The sequence below is a fragment of the Vigna unguiculata genome, chromosome 1, assembly GCF_004118075.2.
Source record: "Vigna unguiculata cultivar IT97K-499-35 chromosome 1, ASM411807v1, whole genome shotgun sequence".
In the NCBI taxonomy this organism is placed as follows: Eukaryota; Viridiplantae; Streptophyta; class Magnoliopsida; order Fabales; family Fabaceae; genus Vigna; species Vigna unguiculata.
In genome coordinates this window covers 10,859,116-10,878,539 of record NC_040279.1, presented here as the reverse complement: position 1 = coordinate 10,878,539, position 19,424 = coordinate 10,859,116, and the positions used below count along the sequence as shown (strand labels likewise).

The following is a 19,424-nucleotide window of genomic DNA, read 5'->3' as shown; positions in this document are numbered from 1 at the left end:
CTCTCAAATTCGCTCTCCTCCATTATGGCTGATTCTCCAGCCTCCTTGGTTGCCATTCAGCTAGGGTTTTTCCTTGCCCTTTCACCTTCATGCCAAAGGAATTTTGGCAAAAAGAAAGTTTAGTTTAGGTTCACTAAGGTTCGAACCCATCCCATGCCAAATTCATGTTTCATGATGATTAATATAATTCTATGATTATATTATCACTTAACATGATCAAGCATATTACTAAAAATACTAATAATTAAATAACACACAATTGACATACATAAGACTCGAACCCAAGTCCTTTCACCCAATAAAGTACTCTCCACCATTTGAGCTAATACTTTTCCACATTACATCAATCACTATTAAATACCATAAAGGCTTTCACGACCCGTATTTATTAATTAATTAATTATTTAATTAAATTTCACGGGTCTTACAATGATTCCTTTGGTGTTATTTTTAAAATTTCTAATAAAAATTATTTAATTGATATTTGGAACAGTAAAAAAATGGGTATGGATATGAGTATAAGAATATTACCAGGTGGGGATGAGAATTGATCAAAAGTTGTATACTCGCTAGGTTTGAGGATGAGGATGGAGATGAATTTTTATTATGGGGGTGGGGATGAATTTTTATTATAGGGATGAGGATGAGATCATGATACTCATACTCGTCCGCCCCGTTGTCATCCCTAATAATTACTAGCCAAACTACTCTTGGAGTTGAACATTTCACCTTTATAAGTTTAGTTGTGGATTTCAGTGAGAAAAGAATTTCATTCCATTGAGATATAGATGAAAATTGAATTAAAGTTTCGAAGCATGAAGATTTACCATAAAATTCAAATATAAGAATAATAATAATTCAACTCGATTTTAGTTTGGCGGTTAAACTTGAAATAGGTTTTGGCTGTTTTGGTTCGATTTAATTTAACTTTTTTCTGGATTGATTCAATTCCATCTTTATCTAGGAACCATATTTAGTTTGACTTGATTTGTTTGATTGTTGGTTCAAGTTGACTTGTCATGACCTAATTCTGAGTCCACTCATCTCAATTTAGGTATGGACAATAAGGCCTTGTAAAATTATAATAATTAGGAAAAATAAATAAATAAGGTGATAATTAATTTTTTTAAAAGGATTTACTAAAAAGTTATTATAAGATATAATGGTTTATTGTTGTTTTATATTTAAAAGATTTTCTAAGGGATGGACAAAAAGGTAGAAAAAGATATATACTATATTTTATGGTTATTAGAAAGATCACATAAAATCTCTTATGTGTATTTAGGATTTTAAGGGTGAGAGTGAAACCTATAAACATACATACTAAACTGAGTGAATGAGTGTTTACATACTAAATTCAGGTAAGGAAAGCTAACATTTTGTTTACTTCCTTGTGAGGGCGATGTGTTCCACTTTGGTCAGGAAGGCTACCCTTTAAAGACGTTTTGTTCCACACTGGCCGGGGAGGCTACCCTGTGAGGGTGGTGTGTTCCACTTTTAGCCGAAGAGGCTTCCCTTTAAGGGCGTTTTGTTCCACCACGGTCGGATAGACTGCCGTGTGAGAATGATGTGTTCCACTTTTGGTCAAAGAGGTTGCTCTTTTGAGGGCCTTTTGTTTCACCATAATCAGAGAGGTTTCCCTTTAAAGGCATTGTGTGTGCATTTGTGTGGATTTTTTTTTTGTTTATTTGTTTGCTTTATTGGTTCCTTAAAGGAAAGGATTATTTTGAAAAGTTTTATTTATTTTCAAAAAGACCTTAGATTTTAATCAAATTTTGAGTTTTCTTTTTTAAAGAAAATGTTTCGATTCTACTGTGTTAGCTAACACTTCCATTTTTGTTTTGTATTTTTCTTTTATTTTTATTGCAATGATCATGTAATGCATTTTTATATTACATGGGAGCACGAGATGACTAAGGTGGACATGCATAACAATGAAGGATGAGAGTTGGGCAAGACAAGGAAATACAAAAATCTTAGAGTTTAACTTTAGCATTATTTTTTTTCATTTTATCAATAAATTTAATAAATTTTGGCCGTAAGACAATGTTTATTTTTACTTATTGGCTTTAACAAAGTGGTGACATTTTTTTAAAGTAACGATTTGAAATAGGGTTATTTGTGTAGTTATAAAACTTAGACACATGAAAATTGGGGTGCTACATTTTGGTATCAAGGCAGTTAGGTCCTAAGTGATTTTTGGTGAGTGAGCTTATTGTGTGTGTATTGTGAATCCTGTGTTAGAGAATGAATGGGTTGTTGTGTTTGTTTAACTACATTTTTTTTAGTATTTCTCTTATGTGTTATTAGAGTAAGACATGAGTAGAAGATATCATTATGTTTTCAATAGTAAGTAGATTATTTAGGACGAAAAATTACATTTGTTGGGGGGAATGTAAGAACTTGTAAAATTATAAAAATTAAGAAAAATAAATAAATGAGGTGATAATTAATTATTTTAAAAGGGCTTATTTAAAAAGTTATTATAAGACATAATGGTTTATTGTTATTTTTTTATTTAAAAGACATTCTAAGAGATAGAAACATAAAGGTAGGAACAAATATATTTGATATTTTGTGATTATTAGAAAGATCACATGAAATCTCTTATGAAATCTCTCAGATGTATTTAGGGTTTTAAGATTGAGAGTGAAGCCTATAAATATACGTACTAAACAAGTGAATGAGTGTTACGCTGAGTGAGAAAGAATGTGACATAGGAAGAAGCTTTGAAGGTTTACGTACTAAATCAGGGTAAAGGAAACTAACATTTTGTTTGCTTCCTTGTATATGTTTTAAAGTTAAGCACAGTAGTGCTTTGGGGTTTGATGGATATTTTTAATTTGTTGTTTAAAACTAAAAGAATGAGATTTTATGAATTTGCATGAGTAAACATGGGTTAAAAAGATGGACTTTGCAAAGGTGAGCGTGTGCTTGTTATTTGTGTATGTATGTTTGTGATTGGTTCCACCACAATTGGGGATGTTGCCCTGTGAGGATGATGTGTTTCACTTTTGGTTAGGGAGGCTACCCTTTGAGGGTGTTTTATTCCACATTAGTTGGGGAGGCTGCAATGTGATGGCGATGCGTTCCACTTTTGGCTGGAGAGGCTGCCCTTTAACGGTGTCTTGTTCCACCATAGTCGGGGAGGTTGCCTTGTGATGGTGTTGTGTTCCACTTTTGGCCAGAGAGGCTCCCTTTGAGGGTGTTTTGTTCCACCATAGTTGGGGAGGCCGCCCTGTAGGGGTGATGTGTTCCATCATAGCCAGGGAGGTCGCCCTGTAGGGGTGATGTGTTCCATCATAGTCAGGGAGGCTGCCCTTTGGGGTGTTATTTGTGCGTTGGTGTTAAAATATTTTTTGTTTTGTTTATTTGTTTGTTTAATTGGTTTGTTAAAGGAAAGGATTATTAGAAACCTTTTATTTATTTTCAAAAAGGCCTTTGATTTTAATCAAACTGTGAATTTTATTTTTTAAAAAAATAAAATGTTTTGGCTTTGCTTTGTTAGCTTACCTTTCCATTTTTGCTTGTATTTTTCTTCTTTTTGTACTACAATGATAGTGTAATGTGTTTTTATATTACATGGGAGCAGGGGATGACTAAGGTGAATATGCACTACAATGAAGAATGAAAGTTGGGCAAAAATCTCATAGTTTAACTTTAACTTTATTTTTCCATTTTATAAGTTCGAGTGTAAAACATTGTTTATTTTTACTTATAGGATTTAATAAAGTGGTGACATTTTTTTTTGTAAAGTATCAGTTTGAAATAGGGTTATTCGTGTAGTTATAAAACTTAGACACTAAAAAATTAGGGTGTTAGAGGATTGACTCATCTCAACTTGAGCTTAGACCAACTCGCCTCATCATGGATTTGGGCTAACTTAACTCAACCTGGGCTTGATTCAACTCTACTCGATATGGTCTAAGCCAACTTGATTGGACTTGGGCAAGAGCTAACTCTACTTGACCTGGATTTAGGTCGGTACTGCTCGACCTAGTACTTAACCAACTCGACCCGACCTAGACTTGGACCAACTATACTTAGCTTGAACTCGATTGTCGCAACTCGACCTAGTCATAAGCTGATTCAATTAGTATTACAGGAAGTACAAAAGTTTCTTTTCCTCCTTTGTCCATTGATTCCATGGTTGGTCAACCTACTTGTCGTCACCAACATGTTTAGGGATGAATGGTCTATTCACAATTGTATTCCAAATTCCTTGGTTAATTGAATCAATGAAAATTTTCATACGTATTTTCCAAAATTGGTATTTATACCACTAAACATAGGAGGCCTATGTACAGAAGCACCTTTTGCAAAAGGAAGTTTGTTTTCAATCATTTTTCAAAAAATAGTTTAGGATCACACTTGAATACCTTTCAAGAACCCACTCTGAAACCAATTGTAGGTTTAAAATGTCTTTCTTAGCCAAGAAGGAGGGTTGAATTGGCTTAGTACTAAAAATTATGCCTAATAAAAACTTATAAAAACCCTTTTGATTCGAATTCAATTGACCAATAAATAAGAGGTGTATTGCTATAGGACCACACATTTCAGTCGATTAAAAATAGAAACAATAAATTAATCTGTTCATGCATTATGATTCAACAGATTAAAATATAAAATCAACCAACTAATATTCTGGAAAATTATGCAGAAACGTGAAAAGCATCAAACTCACTCAAACAACATGCTTTATCATTCAAGACTTATTCCAATCAATATATCCAACTAGTTGTATTACCATATTATGTTAAAACACATGCAAACCTTACAAAGAATGATTTAATGAGTTTCCTTGATATTTAAATGAAGAACAAGATAAGGAAGAGAGAATCACACTGATTTTTATACTGTTTCACTCAATAATTAAGCTATATCCATTTTTTTAGGACAACCTAAGCTTGATCATGCATTATATCAAAAGAATTATAAAATCCCTTAATGATTACACTTTTAAATAAAGCAAAATATTAAGATTTTTGAATCAAGAACATTAGCATCATTGTTTGTAAGAATGAAAATGAAATTTCAACCACAAATTTTCATTCCCTAACCCTCAAATGAGTACTTATTCCATTACGTTCAATAGCTTACGTCACACATTATGAGCATCTTCATTTATAGTCAATCATCACAAATTTCTATTTATCATTTTTGGATTTTTATTTTGTAATATAAGAGAATTTTCGTTTATCAACAATGACAAATTTTTATCGTAGAAAAAGGAATTGTAATTTTTAAAAGTAACAAAACGTCCATTACGTATCATGATCCTCTCTTATCAATAATTTTCTATTTAATTTAAGCTTACACATTTAAATAAAAAAGATTTGTCCATACAATGTTATAAAAATTAATCGAATAAAGATGTGAGGTAAAGTAATGCTATTCCACCTCATCCAACAGTGAAATGATTCGACGTTTATACTTTTTAAATCCAAGCAAAATAAAGTAATACTAAAACTTGTTTGGACGAAAAGGTTATCAACGTTAGGGTTTGTTTAAGTCTAACACGTAGTTTGTCTTTGGAGTTATCAACCAAAGATACTTTTGCTTTCATGCCAACAATAAAGTTACAAAGCTACTATAGCCATTTTGCCTAAATTTGGATATAGTTGTAATACTTTTATCAATTAATTGTACTTTTTTTAATATTTGAGTTTGTGTATAAGTTTACCTCTTAATTTTCTATTTTATAATTAATTTATATATTCATTATTCAAATTATGTTTCTTATCATAACTTTATTTAATAATTAATATTTTTTGTCTCTTAATTTTCTATTTTATAATTAATTTATATATTGATTATTAAAATTATTTTTCTTACCGTAACTTTGTTTAATAATTAATATTCTTTTTTGTCTCGCTACATTATTAAAATTAACTTTGTAATATTGTAATTATGGTTATTATTACACACTTCTATAATCACAAGAATAAAATTAGATTTTCTGATAAATACATCTTTCCACAAAACAAGTGAAAATCATAAGACTAATAAATAAAATATAGCAAAGAGAATTGATTTATAGAAATTAAAAAGTATAAATAAAATGTGTGATTAAGAATGAAAACCAAAAAATTGGACTTATGGAACTCAGTTTGTTTATTTACGTCTGTTTCTTTTATTAATTTATATTAACATAGTTACATTATATTTTCATTAATTACTTGACAAAGTTTAATGTTAATTATTAACATTTTTCATCAAAAAATCAATTGAAAAATTATAAACACTAAGTGAATAATAGTTTTAGAAAAACTAAAATCTAAAAACTAGAAATGTAATAGATACAATGTTCTCTATTACTTAATAGTTAATCACTATCTACAAGGTGGTTTTGTCTTATCATATTAATAACCGGCCACTACATGAATCAAAAGAACACATAAGGATATTGTTTTCTACAATATACCGTTTTCAAAAAAAAATATAAAATGAAAATAGAGCAGTGTCCATATTATTTAGAATTTAGTATCCGAAGAGCTAAATTCCCTACGTGAATCAGGGATGGCCATACTATAAAACTGATATCAATATTTAACTGGTCAAGATTTGGTCTCCAAGGAGCTAAATTTTGATAAGATATTTCTCTCTTTTTTTTCAAAAATTGAGAAAAAGAAAGGGAAGAGAGAAAAAAAAATAAAATGAGCAAATAAAATTAAAACAAATAATTAAATTAATTTTAATATGAGTTGGGAGAAGGAAAAAATAATTTAAATCTAAATACATTATAGAAAATATGAACTATAATTTCAATTTGAAATTTTGTAATTTAATTTAATTTAAAATTATGATTATAATGGATTGTATAGAAATTCAATGAAAGAAACGAAATTATTATTATTATTATTATTTATATAAATTTGAAATAAAATTATTATTACTATCATCTTTGTTATTATTATTTATATATATAACAAATCATTATTATTGTTGTTATTCTTATTATTATCTAAATAAATTATAGAAAATATTGACTATACTTTATATTTATAAGCTTAATTTGAACTTTCACTATTAAAAATTCTCATATTACATAGAATTTTTCTTGTGAATTTGTTAAAAGAAATTGTAAGAAAAGACTTTTTTCTGTTATTTTTCTAAGAATCTTAATTGACAGGTAATTCTTTCGTGAATAATTATTTCCTACAAAATAATAAAATTCGTAAGTATTTCCTACAAAATTTGTTGTGAAAAGTTTTTACATAAAATATTTTGCAAAAAAATTGGCAGCAATTTCCTGCAATTTTTTTTTCATAAAAAATTTTATAAGTATTTCCTATAAAAAAATATTAAAACAAAATTAGCAAAAAATATAAGTTTATTTAGTAGTGTTTTGTAATTTAATTTAAAATAAAATTTATGATTATAATGTATTTTATAGAAATCAATGAAGGTAGAAAAAAATCAAATTATTATTATTATTATTATTATTATTATCATTATTAGTAATATTGTAACACCCCATTTAATTAATAAAGCTAATTAGGGAAAATGTCACACAATATAATATAAGAAGCAAGATCAACGGAGCATAGTGTCACTCCTACAGATATCCCAAGTACTTAAAGGATGATAACAGAGGCACACCACGATGTCAGATACAAAATAATGTAAGAGAGTAATAATAATTTAAATAAATTCCAAGAAAAGGCAATACATGGGCCTTAGCCCTAAATGAAGAGCCCAAAAACAGAAGCCAGTCCAGAGGCTAAGCAGCGGAACCATCACCTCCCTGCTGACCACGGGTGTTTCTCGCATCTGTTCACATCAACAAGTTGATGATCATCGCAAAGAGAGAAGAACCACACAAACGAGACATGCAACAAACAAAAGGGTAAGCCAGAGTATAAAACATTTTATCATACAGATCCATGCTATTTCACAGACCAATAAATATGTATCAACCAATCATGTTATGACTTGCAAACAATACACTAAGACTCAGACTCGACTCATCGAGATACATATAATCTAGTCAGATTCAGCGGATGCTTGCACTTGTGGTGGATTTTCTTGCTCACCCCCGAGCTAAGTGTTACAAGTGTTACAATGTCTCAATCCCCCCCCCACAAGGTTAGCCCTTAATGAGTTTCAGGCCTCCTGCTACTCTCACCACAAGAGTCAGTCCGCTCTAAGTGAGACTAACTAACTCCTTAGTGTGTTAGGATGCAACCTTACCTTGAATCCTTACAAAATTATATAGATGGGGCACCACCATGAACTCCCACTAACAGGGGTCATGGAATTACGTCCCGACCACTGAAGCACTACCATGAGGTCTCACCTAGAGGCTCATGGGTTTACGTACTGACCTCATACCAATCATAATCAATCAAGAAATTATTTATCATACATATCAATTTCATGCCAACCTTCATAATCAATCCTCATTCGCTGTCACATGTTGAATCCATACCAACTCATTCTTCCCAAAACCTTAAATATGGAACCTCATCTCATACCAATGCCAAGCCACTTTAATATCGACCATCTCAGTCAAATCACATGCCAAGATCATACCAAATCCATCATTCATAATCCATGAACCACATCACTCATACATAGTCATTCATCTCATGCTTTTATTCATAATAATTAAATTCAAGCAAGTGCCAACTATCCAAGAGCAAAGAAACAACCAAAATAATCAAGCACTCTCGCCCAACTCCTCGCTCAGGCTGATAGGCCTCGCTCAGGCGAGCTCCTATCGCCTAGGCGAGAGCTCGACTTACAGGAACAGTAACCTTACGCGTATTCTCGCTTAGGCGAGACCCCTCTCGCTTGAGCGAGACGTTTGCTCGCTCAAAAATAGTGCGGGTCGCCTGAGCGACTACTCGTGTAAAATAGCTTGGGCGAGCCTCTATCAATCTCGCCTAGGCGAGGCAGGCTCGCTTGGACGAGAAAGCTAGTGCTCACCACTATTCTCTTGTGCAACAGTCCAACAATACAACCAAACTAACGCAATAAACATCTCATAAGCTCACAACAACATGCCATCCAAACAAATGATGAAATATCATTAAGCAATCGCGAATAAACCACAGATTTAGAAAAAACCCTAACTTCCTTTAGCTGGAAATAAGCTAGCAGAGGGGTTCCTAACTACGAACAGTGAAGTATCACAACTTCTAGAGCAGTTTAGTGAGCTGAAGAATAGATGAATAGAGAAAAAAAAAGTTACCAAAGGTGACTTTAGATGGACTCAAGACAACGGTGTTATAATAAGGAACATATTGGATGAGGAACAACTTACGTGGGAAAAGGATGAGTTCGAACAAGCTTGACGGAGGTCAAAGACCAAACCCTAGTAGAGGTTTGCTGAAACTCTAAGAGAGGGTGAGAGGCTGATTCTGAAAAGTGAAGTGAAATGAAAGGGTTAGGGCAGATTAGGGTGTTTGGCTTCCGATGGGCTAGCCCAAGCCCAACTGATTTGGGGCACCCCTTTTAAAATAGGGCAGAAAATAAATTAGTGGGCCTTACAAGTATTATTTATATAAATTTGAAATAAAATTATTAGTATTATTTTGTTATTATTATTTACATATGTTACAAATAAATTTGTTGTTATTGTTGTTGTTATTATTATTATTTATATAAATTTGAAATTGTTAAAATATCTTAAAAACATAAAAAGGAAGGATTGAATTGTGGTTTTCAATATTTTATAATTTTGTAGGTGTAAGAAGTTAATAGATTTACTTGGCAGATGATCGAAAAATTTTGTTTTCAAAATACCACTACAACAAAACCTCTAAATAGTGACCAATTTTAGTGACTAATAATGATTAATAACTATAGTAACCAATATAGATACTAATTTACAAAACTACAAATTATTGGTTACTAAAATAGTCACTATTATAAATAAAAAATTACAATTTGTCACTAAATTGGTCTTTAAAATTAGCTACCATAGTTTTGGCTACAAAAGAAAATTGGCCACTAAAAATTAGCTATCTAGGTTTTAGCTACTAAGATGACTTAGTTTCTAAATTGGTCTCTAATTAATTAATGACCAATTATAATTTTTTATTTATAATAGTGACTATTTTAGTAACCAACAATTATTTATTTTGTAAATTGGTGTATAAATTGGTCACTATAATGAAAAAAATATTTTTGGTTTCTAAAATTGGTTTCTAATTTAGGATTTTCCTGTAGTGTACTTAGTCCATAAAGGTCTCCTTTCATTAGCATAATATAAACATAGATGAAGGAAATAAGGATTTATGTTGTGGTTTTTACACTAGTTTGTTTCATAGCACAAAACACATTCAATTCTAAATCAATTGATTGAGTTTTATTACCTAAACTACCGCTACAAGTTAGAAATTGAGTATTATTTGTTTCCAAAAACTCAAATATTGTTTGAAATGCATGAAATTCTAGCTAAAAACTTAGTATTTTGGATCTCAACTACTGCTAACTATCCTCATCAGTATTATCTAGAATATAGTCAATCTTGACTAAGGCAAAGTATTATTTGGACAATAGTCACTTTTTACTAAGAATGAGTATTATTTGGTCAACAATCACTCATGATTAAACAAATAAAGTTTGTATAAAGATGTGATTTAAATGATCACAAGATTCACTCACTAGAGAGGATTAGGTTCTTATGATGTACAACATATACACAATTTATTAGATCACAATGAACACACCAATTTTAAGAGCACGTAAAGATTTTAGTAGCGTTTCAACACTTAGCAAGTAATTCCCTTTCTTCTTTTTCAAAGGATAACTTTATACAGAACTTGGAAGAAAAATTTGTTGCAAACCCTTTTCAAACTATTGAGAGCTTTGAACTCAGATAATTCGTCTAATATAGCTTGATGAGAGTGAACATAAAATTGTATTAAACGCGCTCCATGCAACATTAAATATTAATATCCTCTTCAAGCCACATCTCGATATCTAACAATACTTATCAACATTAGGTTAGAGATCCTTTTGGTTAAAACAAAGTAAAAAAAAAGATCATATGTGATAGATAGTTGGACCATAATTCATATATGTTTGTGTTAGGATGGTTATTGAAGAAAAATAACTTTAACTTGTATCCCGATCTCTTGATGTTGACATGTGCTTACATGGACTTTCTTGATAGACAAAAGACTAAAGCATTCCCTATAATAAATCATAAGCTTCATAATATTTTCTTTAAGATACAATGGGAACTTTTAAAGATTGTGTACTTATCATATGGTGAAAGCTTCACTTAGTAGATGAAGCAAACATTGTGAGGTGTTATATTATTTGTTAGATGAAACATTTGCGTTTTACATGATATATTGGTTTTTACAAGACATTCTCTTACGAACGCAACATCTTCATGTTTTGCACTTTGTTGTGACAAATACTTAATAAAAACTAAGAACGGTTGGACTTTACTCTAATAAAAATAAAATAATTTATAAATGATAGTAAGCATATATTTATATTTTCCTTTTGTGTATTTCATAATGAAATAAAATTAAATATTTATAAATATAATAAATATTCCAAAAAGTATAAAAATATAAGTATTATTAACACATTATTAGGTTGAATTAAATTATTTAACAATTTTATTACGATGAATTGAAATAAAAATAAATTAAAATATGGTATAAAATAAAGTGATGCAATGACATGGAAAATTTAAAACAGGGGGGTTAATGTTAATTTAATTTTGTGTGAACATAAGACTTTTGATTTTTTATTTTTACTTAAATTGAGTATTTTATTTTAATAGATTGATTTTTTTTATTTGGAATAAAATTTTAAAATAAAATATTAGAATGAAAATTTCATTAAGTATAGCTTCAAATTGTTTATAGAGCAATTTATTGCAATGATACATTTTCTACTCCATAATGGTGACAAGTTTCACAATGACGATGATATATTTTACGTGGTGAGGTAAGTAGTGATGATTGTGATTGAGATATTTATGGCTACTAATGCAATCAAAATGTTGGATTTTCATTTTGTGAAGTGATTATCAAAATGTATTGGATACATAGAATGTGTAACGTCCTAGTCGGAAATTACTTATTAAAATAAATAAGAAAAATAAATATGTCACAGCCTCATTTATTAAACCTCGATTTCCCAAAAACACGCGGGAAAAATTTAAATATCGATGTTCAACGCACCACATGAATAAAAATAGTCGTAAAATGCGTAACACGATTAAAATTGTTTGTATAATTATTACAAAAAAACCATGGTCCAACATGAAAACTAGTGATAACAAAATCCCTGGAAGATCCCCACTCCGTCTCTAAGTACCAGTCGGCTCACCTGCATCAACATCTGTTCCCATGTAACAAGTTACATGATCATCGCCACACACACACAAATAGGGTGAGCTCATTTAAATAAAAAAACAATATCATATTAAATACCATATTAACAAAAGTAAACCCGGGTTAGTACACTTTCCCCTTTTTCCTTTTTACTACACTTCCATCCCTTGCCTTCAGACGTCTATCATTTCTATACCCTTTAGGTGAGATCAATGATCGATCTTTGCTGCACGAGTGTCTACTCGCCCCTCCGACTACAGGCCACCACTTGATAGTCCACACGTTGGAATAACTTTGCCACAACATCTCACCGTGACACCAAGTGGAGTTCCCCAAAACAAACCTAAGTTTGTAGTTGTTTCCAGACTACCAAATCTCTATCAGAATCCACTAAAGAGGGCAATCATCCAAAACCTCGCCGTACGAGCCACAACCTGCACACTCCACTGGACTTCCTAAACCACTAGGCTACTATCTAGAGTGGTCACATGTTACCCCAATACAAGATACACTCGTAACTGGGCCCCCAGCCAAAGCATCGCATCACAACATCCCCCTAAAGCGGTGTAGAAACCTTTCCTCGCGCACCATCGCTAGACCAAAACCGCCTGGCGTGCATCACACGCCACTAGGCGGAACTTAGCTCCAGACCGCCTGGCGGGCATCACACACCGCCAAGCGCCACGCGCCCGCAGTACCCTCATAGTACCGTCACCGCCTGGCGGGCACCACCACACCGCCAGGTGCTCTGCCTCATCGTCACTGCCTGGCGCATCCATCACCTGTCGCTAGGCGCCTCGCTTTTGCTGTGACCACTGTCCCTGAATTAATCCCCGTCCGCCTGGCGGCTCGCTCACGCCGCTAGGCGCTACACCAGTAGCACAATGATACTGGTTTTTAACACTAAAACAGATCCCTAAGGATCCCAAACCACTCAGCATATGGAATTACAACATAATATGATTTTCCAGACATAAATCTTCAACTAGATTATATCACCATGCACACATGCTCACATTCTTTTGGTCATACCATTCAAGGCCATATAATTCATAACTCATACATTCCACATACCCCTATTCATATAATCATACATTCTGGTGTTTTTATTAAATCATAACACTACACTTTGATCCATATTGCAGATGTGCCACAACAACAATTCATATTCACAAAATGTGTCAAAGGAAAGTTTACACCACCTATGCCATTTCATTTATGCAGTTCAATCATGAATCATAGCTCATCCTTATATGATAACAGATTTAAAACACACAAATAGGAACTCCCCTAACCTGAATTTCCTTAGCTTAGCCTTGACTCCTGCAAGCTCTCCCTTGATCACCAATGCCCTTCTTCTCCTTTCTCTCAAAGACAGCTCTCAAGCTTCACTCAAACTCACCCAAAACTCTCCAATTCGTGCTCTCTACTGCACCCACACAGATAATCTCACCAAACCCTCTCTCCTTCTCCTAATTAGCTTTTTTATTGGGTTCTTAAAATGGTTAAATTGCCTTAAAACGAATTTTGCCATTAATCTCTCATTAATCTCCCTTAATGGCCTATTACCTTCTGTTTTCCCAGCCACCCTTGCTGTCGTACACCCTAGGGTTTACGTGCCTTTTCATGTGCCTGCTAGAGTAAATTTTAGCAAAAAGAAAATACTTTGTTCAAACCAAGGTTTGAACCCATCACCACACAATTCCACTTCAAATGTATAACCAATTCAACCAAGTCATATTACATGATAATATTCACACATCAAATATTATATCCTTACCTATCACACCCAAGCATCTCAAAAAAATACTAAGAATTAAATAACACACAATTGGCATACTTAGGACTCGAACTCAAGTCCTCTCACACAAACAAAGTACTCTCAACCCTTTGAGCTAGTACTATTCCACATCATGAAGGTTAGTATTTAATGCCATAAAGGCTTCTCCTACTTGCATTTATTAAATAATTATTTATTTAATTATTTAAATTTCGTGGGTCTTACATCCCCCCAGCTTATAAAATTTTCGTCCTCGAAAATTAAAGCTTACCAGGGAAAAGATGCGGGTAAGACTCTTTCATCAAGTCCTCCATCTCCCATGTCATCTCCTGTGTGGCTTCATCCTAGAGGACTTTCACGGTCCGAATCTCTTTTCCTCTCAACTGTTTGATCTGTGAATCCAAGATCCGTACCGGCCTAGCCTCCATAGTTAGATTCTCTCGAACCTGGATATCATCTGCTTCCAACACATGCGAAGGGTCTGAAATATACTTTATCAACTGTGACACATGAAAAACATTATGTAAGTTCGCCAAAGGAGGTGGTTATGCGATCTCATATGCCACTGGACCTATTCTCCGAGTTATCTGATATGGCCCAATGAATCTTGGAGTCAACTTTCTTGACTTGAGGACCCTTCTAACACCAGCGGTTGGAGTCACGCGAAGGAACACATGATCTCCAGCCTCAAATTCCAATGGTCGTCATCTTTTGTCAGCATAAGACTTCTGTCGGCTCTGAGTAGCTCGCATTCTATCCTGAATTATCTTCACTTTATCAATAGTCATCTGCAAAAATTCAGGACCCAACACCACTGCTTCACCATCTTGATTCCAACACAGCAGAGTTTTGCACCGCCGCCCATATAGTGCCTCGTAAGGAGCCATCCCGATACTGGAGTGGTAGCTGTTATTTTAAGTAAACTCCACCAAAGGAAGTACCTCACTCTAGCTATCCAAATGATCCAGCACACAAGCTCTCAGTAGATCCTCCAAAGACTGAATGGTCCTCTCTGACTGTCCATCAATCTGGGGATGATATGCTGAACTCATCCTAAGTTGTGTTCCTAATGCTGCTTATATAGACTGCCAAAATCTCGACGTAAACCGCGGATCCCGATCAGATACTATGCTAGCCGGCACTCCATGCAATCTGACCACCTCCCTCACATATAACTCTGCCAATTTATCCATTGACAGTTTCTGGTTTATCGGCAAGAAATGGGCGCACTTCGTTAGTCGGTCCACAATCACCCAGATCGCATCAAAACCCTTGGTGGTCCTAGGTAAGTGGGTTACGAAATCCATCGCTATGCTGTCCCACTTCCACTGAGGAATCTCTAATGGTTCCAGGGTACCTCCCGGCCTCTGGTGTTCTATCTTTGCTTTTTGGCAAACTAGACAAGATGGTACAAAATCAGCCACGTTCGTCTTCATGCCCGTCCACCAGAATGTCGCTTTCAAGTCTTTATACATCTTAGTCATACCTGGATGTATGCTAAGACGACTTTTATGGCCTTCCTCTAAGAGCATCTTCCTCAGTACCCGACTCCTGGGTACACATACCCTTTCCCTGTACCGCAGGATGCCATCATTACCCATCCTGAAATCTTTCCTCTTCTCGGTGCCCAACTCAGTGATGATCTGCTGGAGCTCGGAATCCTTTCCCTGTTCCACCCTAACCTCATCCAGAAATTCATTAGTAATTCACAGCATACTGCACCGTATATAATCTGCCCCGGTGTGTACCCCAAGTTCATGTCTCGCAACTACTCAATAAGCTCTAGCTCTTTTATCATCATGGGCGATACGTGCACCCTCTTTCTGCTCAAAGCATCTGCAACTACATTTGCTTTACCAGGGTGATACAACAGCTCAAAGTCATAATCTTTTAGATACTCCATCCACCTGAGTTGCCTCATGTTCAATTCTTTCTGATCGAACAAGTACTTCAAGCTCTTGCGGTCACTGAACACCTGAAATTGGGAACCATACAAATAATGTCGCCAAGTCTTCAGAGCGAACACTACTGCAGCTAGTTCCAAGTCATGCATCGAGTAATTCTTCTCATGCACTTTCAATTGCCGAGACGCATAAGCTACTGGACGTTTCTCCTGCATCAGTACACAACCCAACCCCTGATATGAAGCATCACAATATACTTCGAAAGTCTTAGCTGTATCAGGAATAGCCAAGACAAGAGATGTGGTCAACCTTATCTTCATCTCTTCAAAACACCTCTCACAACTGTCCGTCCAAGCGAAAGGCTGATCTTGACGTGTGAGTTGCTTCATAGGACTCACCAGTTTCGAAAACCCGTCCACGAATCTTCGATAATACCCAGCCAACCCTAGAAAGCTCCTCACCTCTGATACTGTTTGAGGTCTCTCCCAATTCATCACTGTCTCTACCTTTGTCGGATCCACCACAATACCCTGCGCCGAGATCACATGGCCAAGGAACTGCACCTCTTTCAGCCAAAACTTACATTTTGACAATTTTCCATACAGCTGATGCTCCCTGAGCACATCTAACACCACACGCAGATGTTGTGCATGTTCCTCCTGGTTCTTGGGGTAAATAAGAATGTTGTCTATGAATACAACGACAAACTTATCTAACCAAGGTCTGAAAATCCTATTCATGTAATCCATGAATATTGCCGGGGCGTTGGTCACTCCAAAGGGCATCACTACATATTCATAATGCCCATAACGTGACCGAAATGCAGTCTTCTGAGCATCTTCTGGTTTAACCAGGATTTGATGATACCCCGATCACAAATCAATCTTTGAAAATACTCCAGCTCCTCTTAACTGATCTAGCAAGTCATCTATTCTGGGCAACGAATATTTATTTTTAATCGTCAATTTATTCAGTTGACGATAGTCCACACACAATCGGGAACTCCCATCTTTTTTCTTGACTAGTAGCACTGGGCCCCCCAAGGTGACGCGCTCAGTCTTATGAACTTCTTTTCTAGCAAATCTTCAATCTGCTTCTTCAATTCGGCCAACTCTGCCGGGGCCATTCTATATGGAGCCATTGATACTGGCCCAGGGACGAGATCTATAGTGAAATCTACATCCCTGCTGGGTGGTAACCCAAGTACTTCATCTGGGAACACATCGGCGTATTCTCCCACTACCGGTATGCTTTTGACCAGATCAACCGCGCTTCTCTTCTCCGGCTGCACCATTATCACATAACAAGAAGATCCATCGGTCGCCTCCTGCACCACCTCACGAGTGGAGATCAAAGGTAACCCATCAGTCTCAGGAAATACTACACTGCGCCATCACAATCAATCAAGACGTGATTGTCCGACAGCCAGTCCATCCCGAGTATCACATCCAACCCTTCCAATGGCAAGCAAATGAGGTTCACTTTGAACTTGTGTCCTGCCACTTCAATAACACAATCAGAACATGCCAGATTAGTAGATACTTGCCCGGATGCAGGTGTCGAGACTGCCAGCTCACACCCCAAATCACGAGCTACAATTCCAAGCCTACTCACACATTCTTGGGAGATGAACGAGTGAGTATCACCTGAGTCAAACAGAACCAAAACATTGTTATTAAACAACATACATCTGTCTAGAATGAGGTTACCTGACTGAATGGCCTCAGTACTGGTAAGTGCAAACACTCTCCCCGCAGCTCAGGGTCGATCGGCTAACGCCTTCTGGGGTTTCTACTGCGGTGTGGCCCCTCCAGCGGTCTTCTTAGTGGGACACTGACTGGCATAGTGGCCCATCTTCTCACATTTATAACATTTCGCGTGCTCCGTACTAGCACCCAAACTGCCTGCCGCCTTCGTGCAGTTCCTACGAAGGTATGGGCCACCATAGTTATAACATCGCAGCCTTGAGGAGGAAGGTTGTGGCCTGCTGTATGGTGTCTTCTGTTGTCGGGCCTCAAGAGTATTTTTCTGTGCTCTCCCGACCCGACTTGGCCCCATCTCCAGTTCCTCCACGGTCCTGGCCTGCTCCACCAGAACTGGAAACTCCCGGATCTGCAATGGCACCAAGACTCTGCGCAGCTCATGCCTCAAGCCTCCCTCAAATTTGCGACAGCGCCATTCCTCTGTGATCGCCTGCGCGTAAAACCTCACCAAGTACTCAAAGCGGTCGATATAGGCCTGCACTGGTTGATTCCCCTACTGTAATGTGAGAAAGTCCGCCTCTAGTGCATGCTTAGCTGAATCCAGAAAATACTTTTCCAGAAATCTGGTTCTGAAACTCGTCCAGCTCACCTCCTCCTGACAGGTCTGCATCTGCTCTTGCATTCCCGTCCACCAGTACTCCGCATCGCCCACCAGCAGGAACGTGGCAAAGCTCAACTGTTGTGCTTCAATACACGCAAGCACTCTAAATATTTTTTCGCACTCCCTGAGCCAAGCATTGACCTCATCCGGAGTATCTTTGCTGTTGAACTTTGACGGCTTATGTTTTAGGACATCTTCCATGGTCACCGCTCTAGTAGGTGGCACCATAGCTCTCGGCTGTGCCGCAACCGGCTGCATGGCATCTACCATCATGTGGATTGCCTGTGCAATCTCATCAGCGCCCGCATCGCCTGTCCTCCTCCTATTAGCCATAGCCTGGATGCGCCACATATTAACTGGTAAATCAAACCATTTATATTTCAATTTCATAACAAAACAAACAACACATATATATACGTCACGCGCTAGGCTCACTCCCAAAAGTCCCATGCAATCATTGAAATCACGGCACTGATACCAAATGTAACGTCCTAGCCAGAAATTACTTACTAAAATAAATAAGAAAAATAAATATGTCACAACCTCATTTATTAAACCTCGATTTCCCAAAAACACATGGGAAAAATTTAAATATCGATGTTCAACGCACCACATGAATAAAAATAGTCGTAAAATGCGTAATATGATTAAAATTGTTTGTATAATTATTACAAAAAAACCATGGTCTAACATGAAAACTAGTGATAACAAAATCCCTGGAAGATCCCTTCTCTGTCTCTAAGTACCAGTCGGCTCACCTGCATCAACATCTGCTCCCATGTAACAAGTTACATGATCATCGCCACACACACACAGATAGGGTGAGCTCATTTAAATAAAAACAACAATATCATATTAAATACCATATTAACAAAAGTAAACCCGGGTTAGTACACTTTCCCCTTTTTCCTTTTTACTACTTCACTTCCATCCCTTGCCTTTAGACGTCTATCATTTCTATACCCTTTAGGTGAGATCAATGATCGATCTTTGCTGCACGAGTGTCTACTCGCCCCTCCGACTACAGGCCACCACCTGATAGTCCACACGTGGGAATAACTTTGCCAC

At 35.7% G+C, this 19,424-nt stretch overlaps 1 protein-coding gene across 1 annotated transcript; it reads right to left on the bottom strand.

Annotated features, from left to right (window-relative positions):
• Nucleotides 1-17,013: 17,013 nt before the first annotated feature.
• On the bottom strand, nt 17,014-18,689 carry LOC114188090. Its single transcript, XM_028076615.1, has 4 exons — nt 18,345-18,689; nt 17,831-18,230; nt 17,403-17,638; nt 17,014-17,319 (listed from the first exon to the last, which is right to left on the bottom strand). Exons 1-4 carry the CDS (start codon nt 18,687-18,689, stop codon nt 17,014-17,016), a joined length of 1,287 nt encoding a protein of 428 aa, XP_027932416.1.
• Between the last annotated feature and the right edge of the window lie 735 nt (nt 18,690-19,424).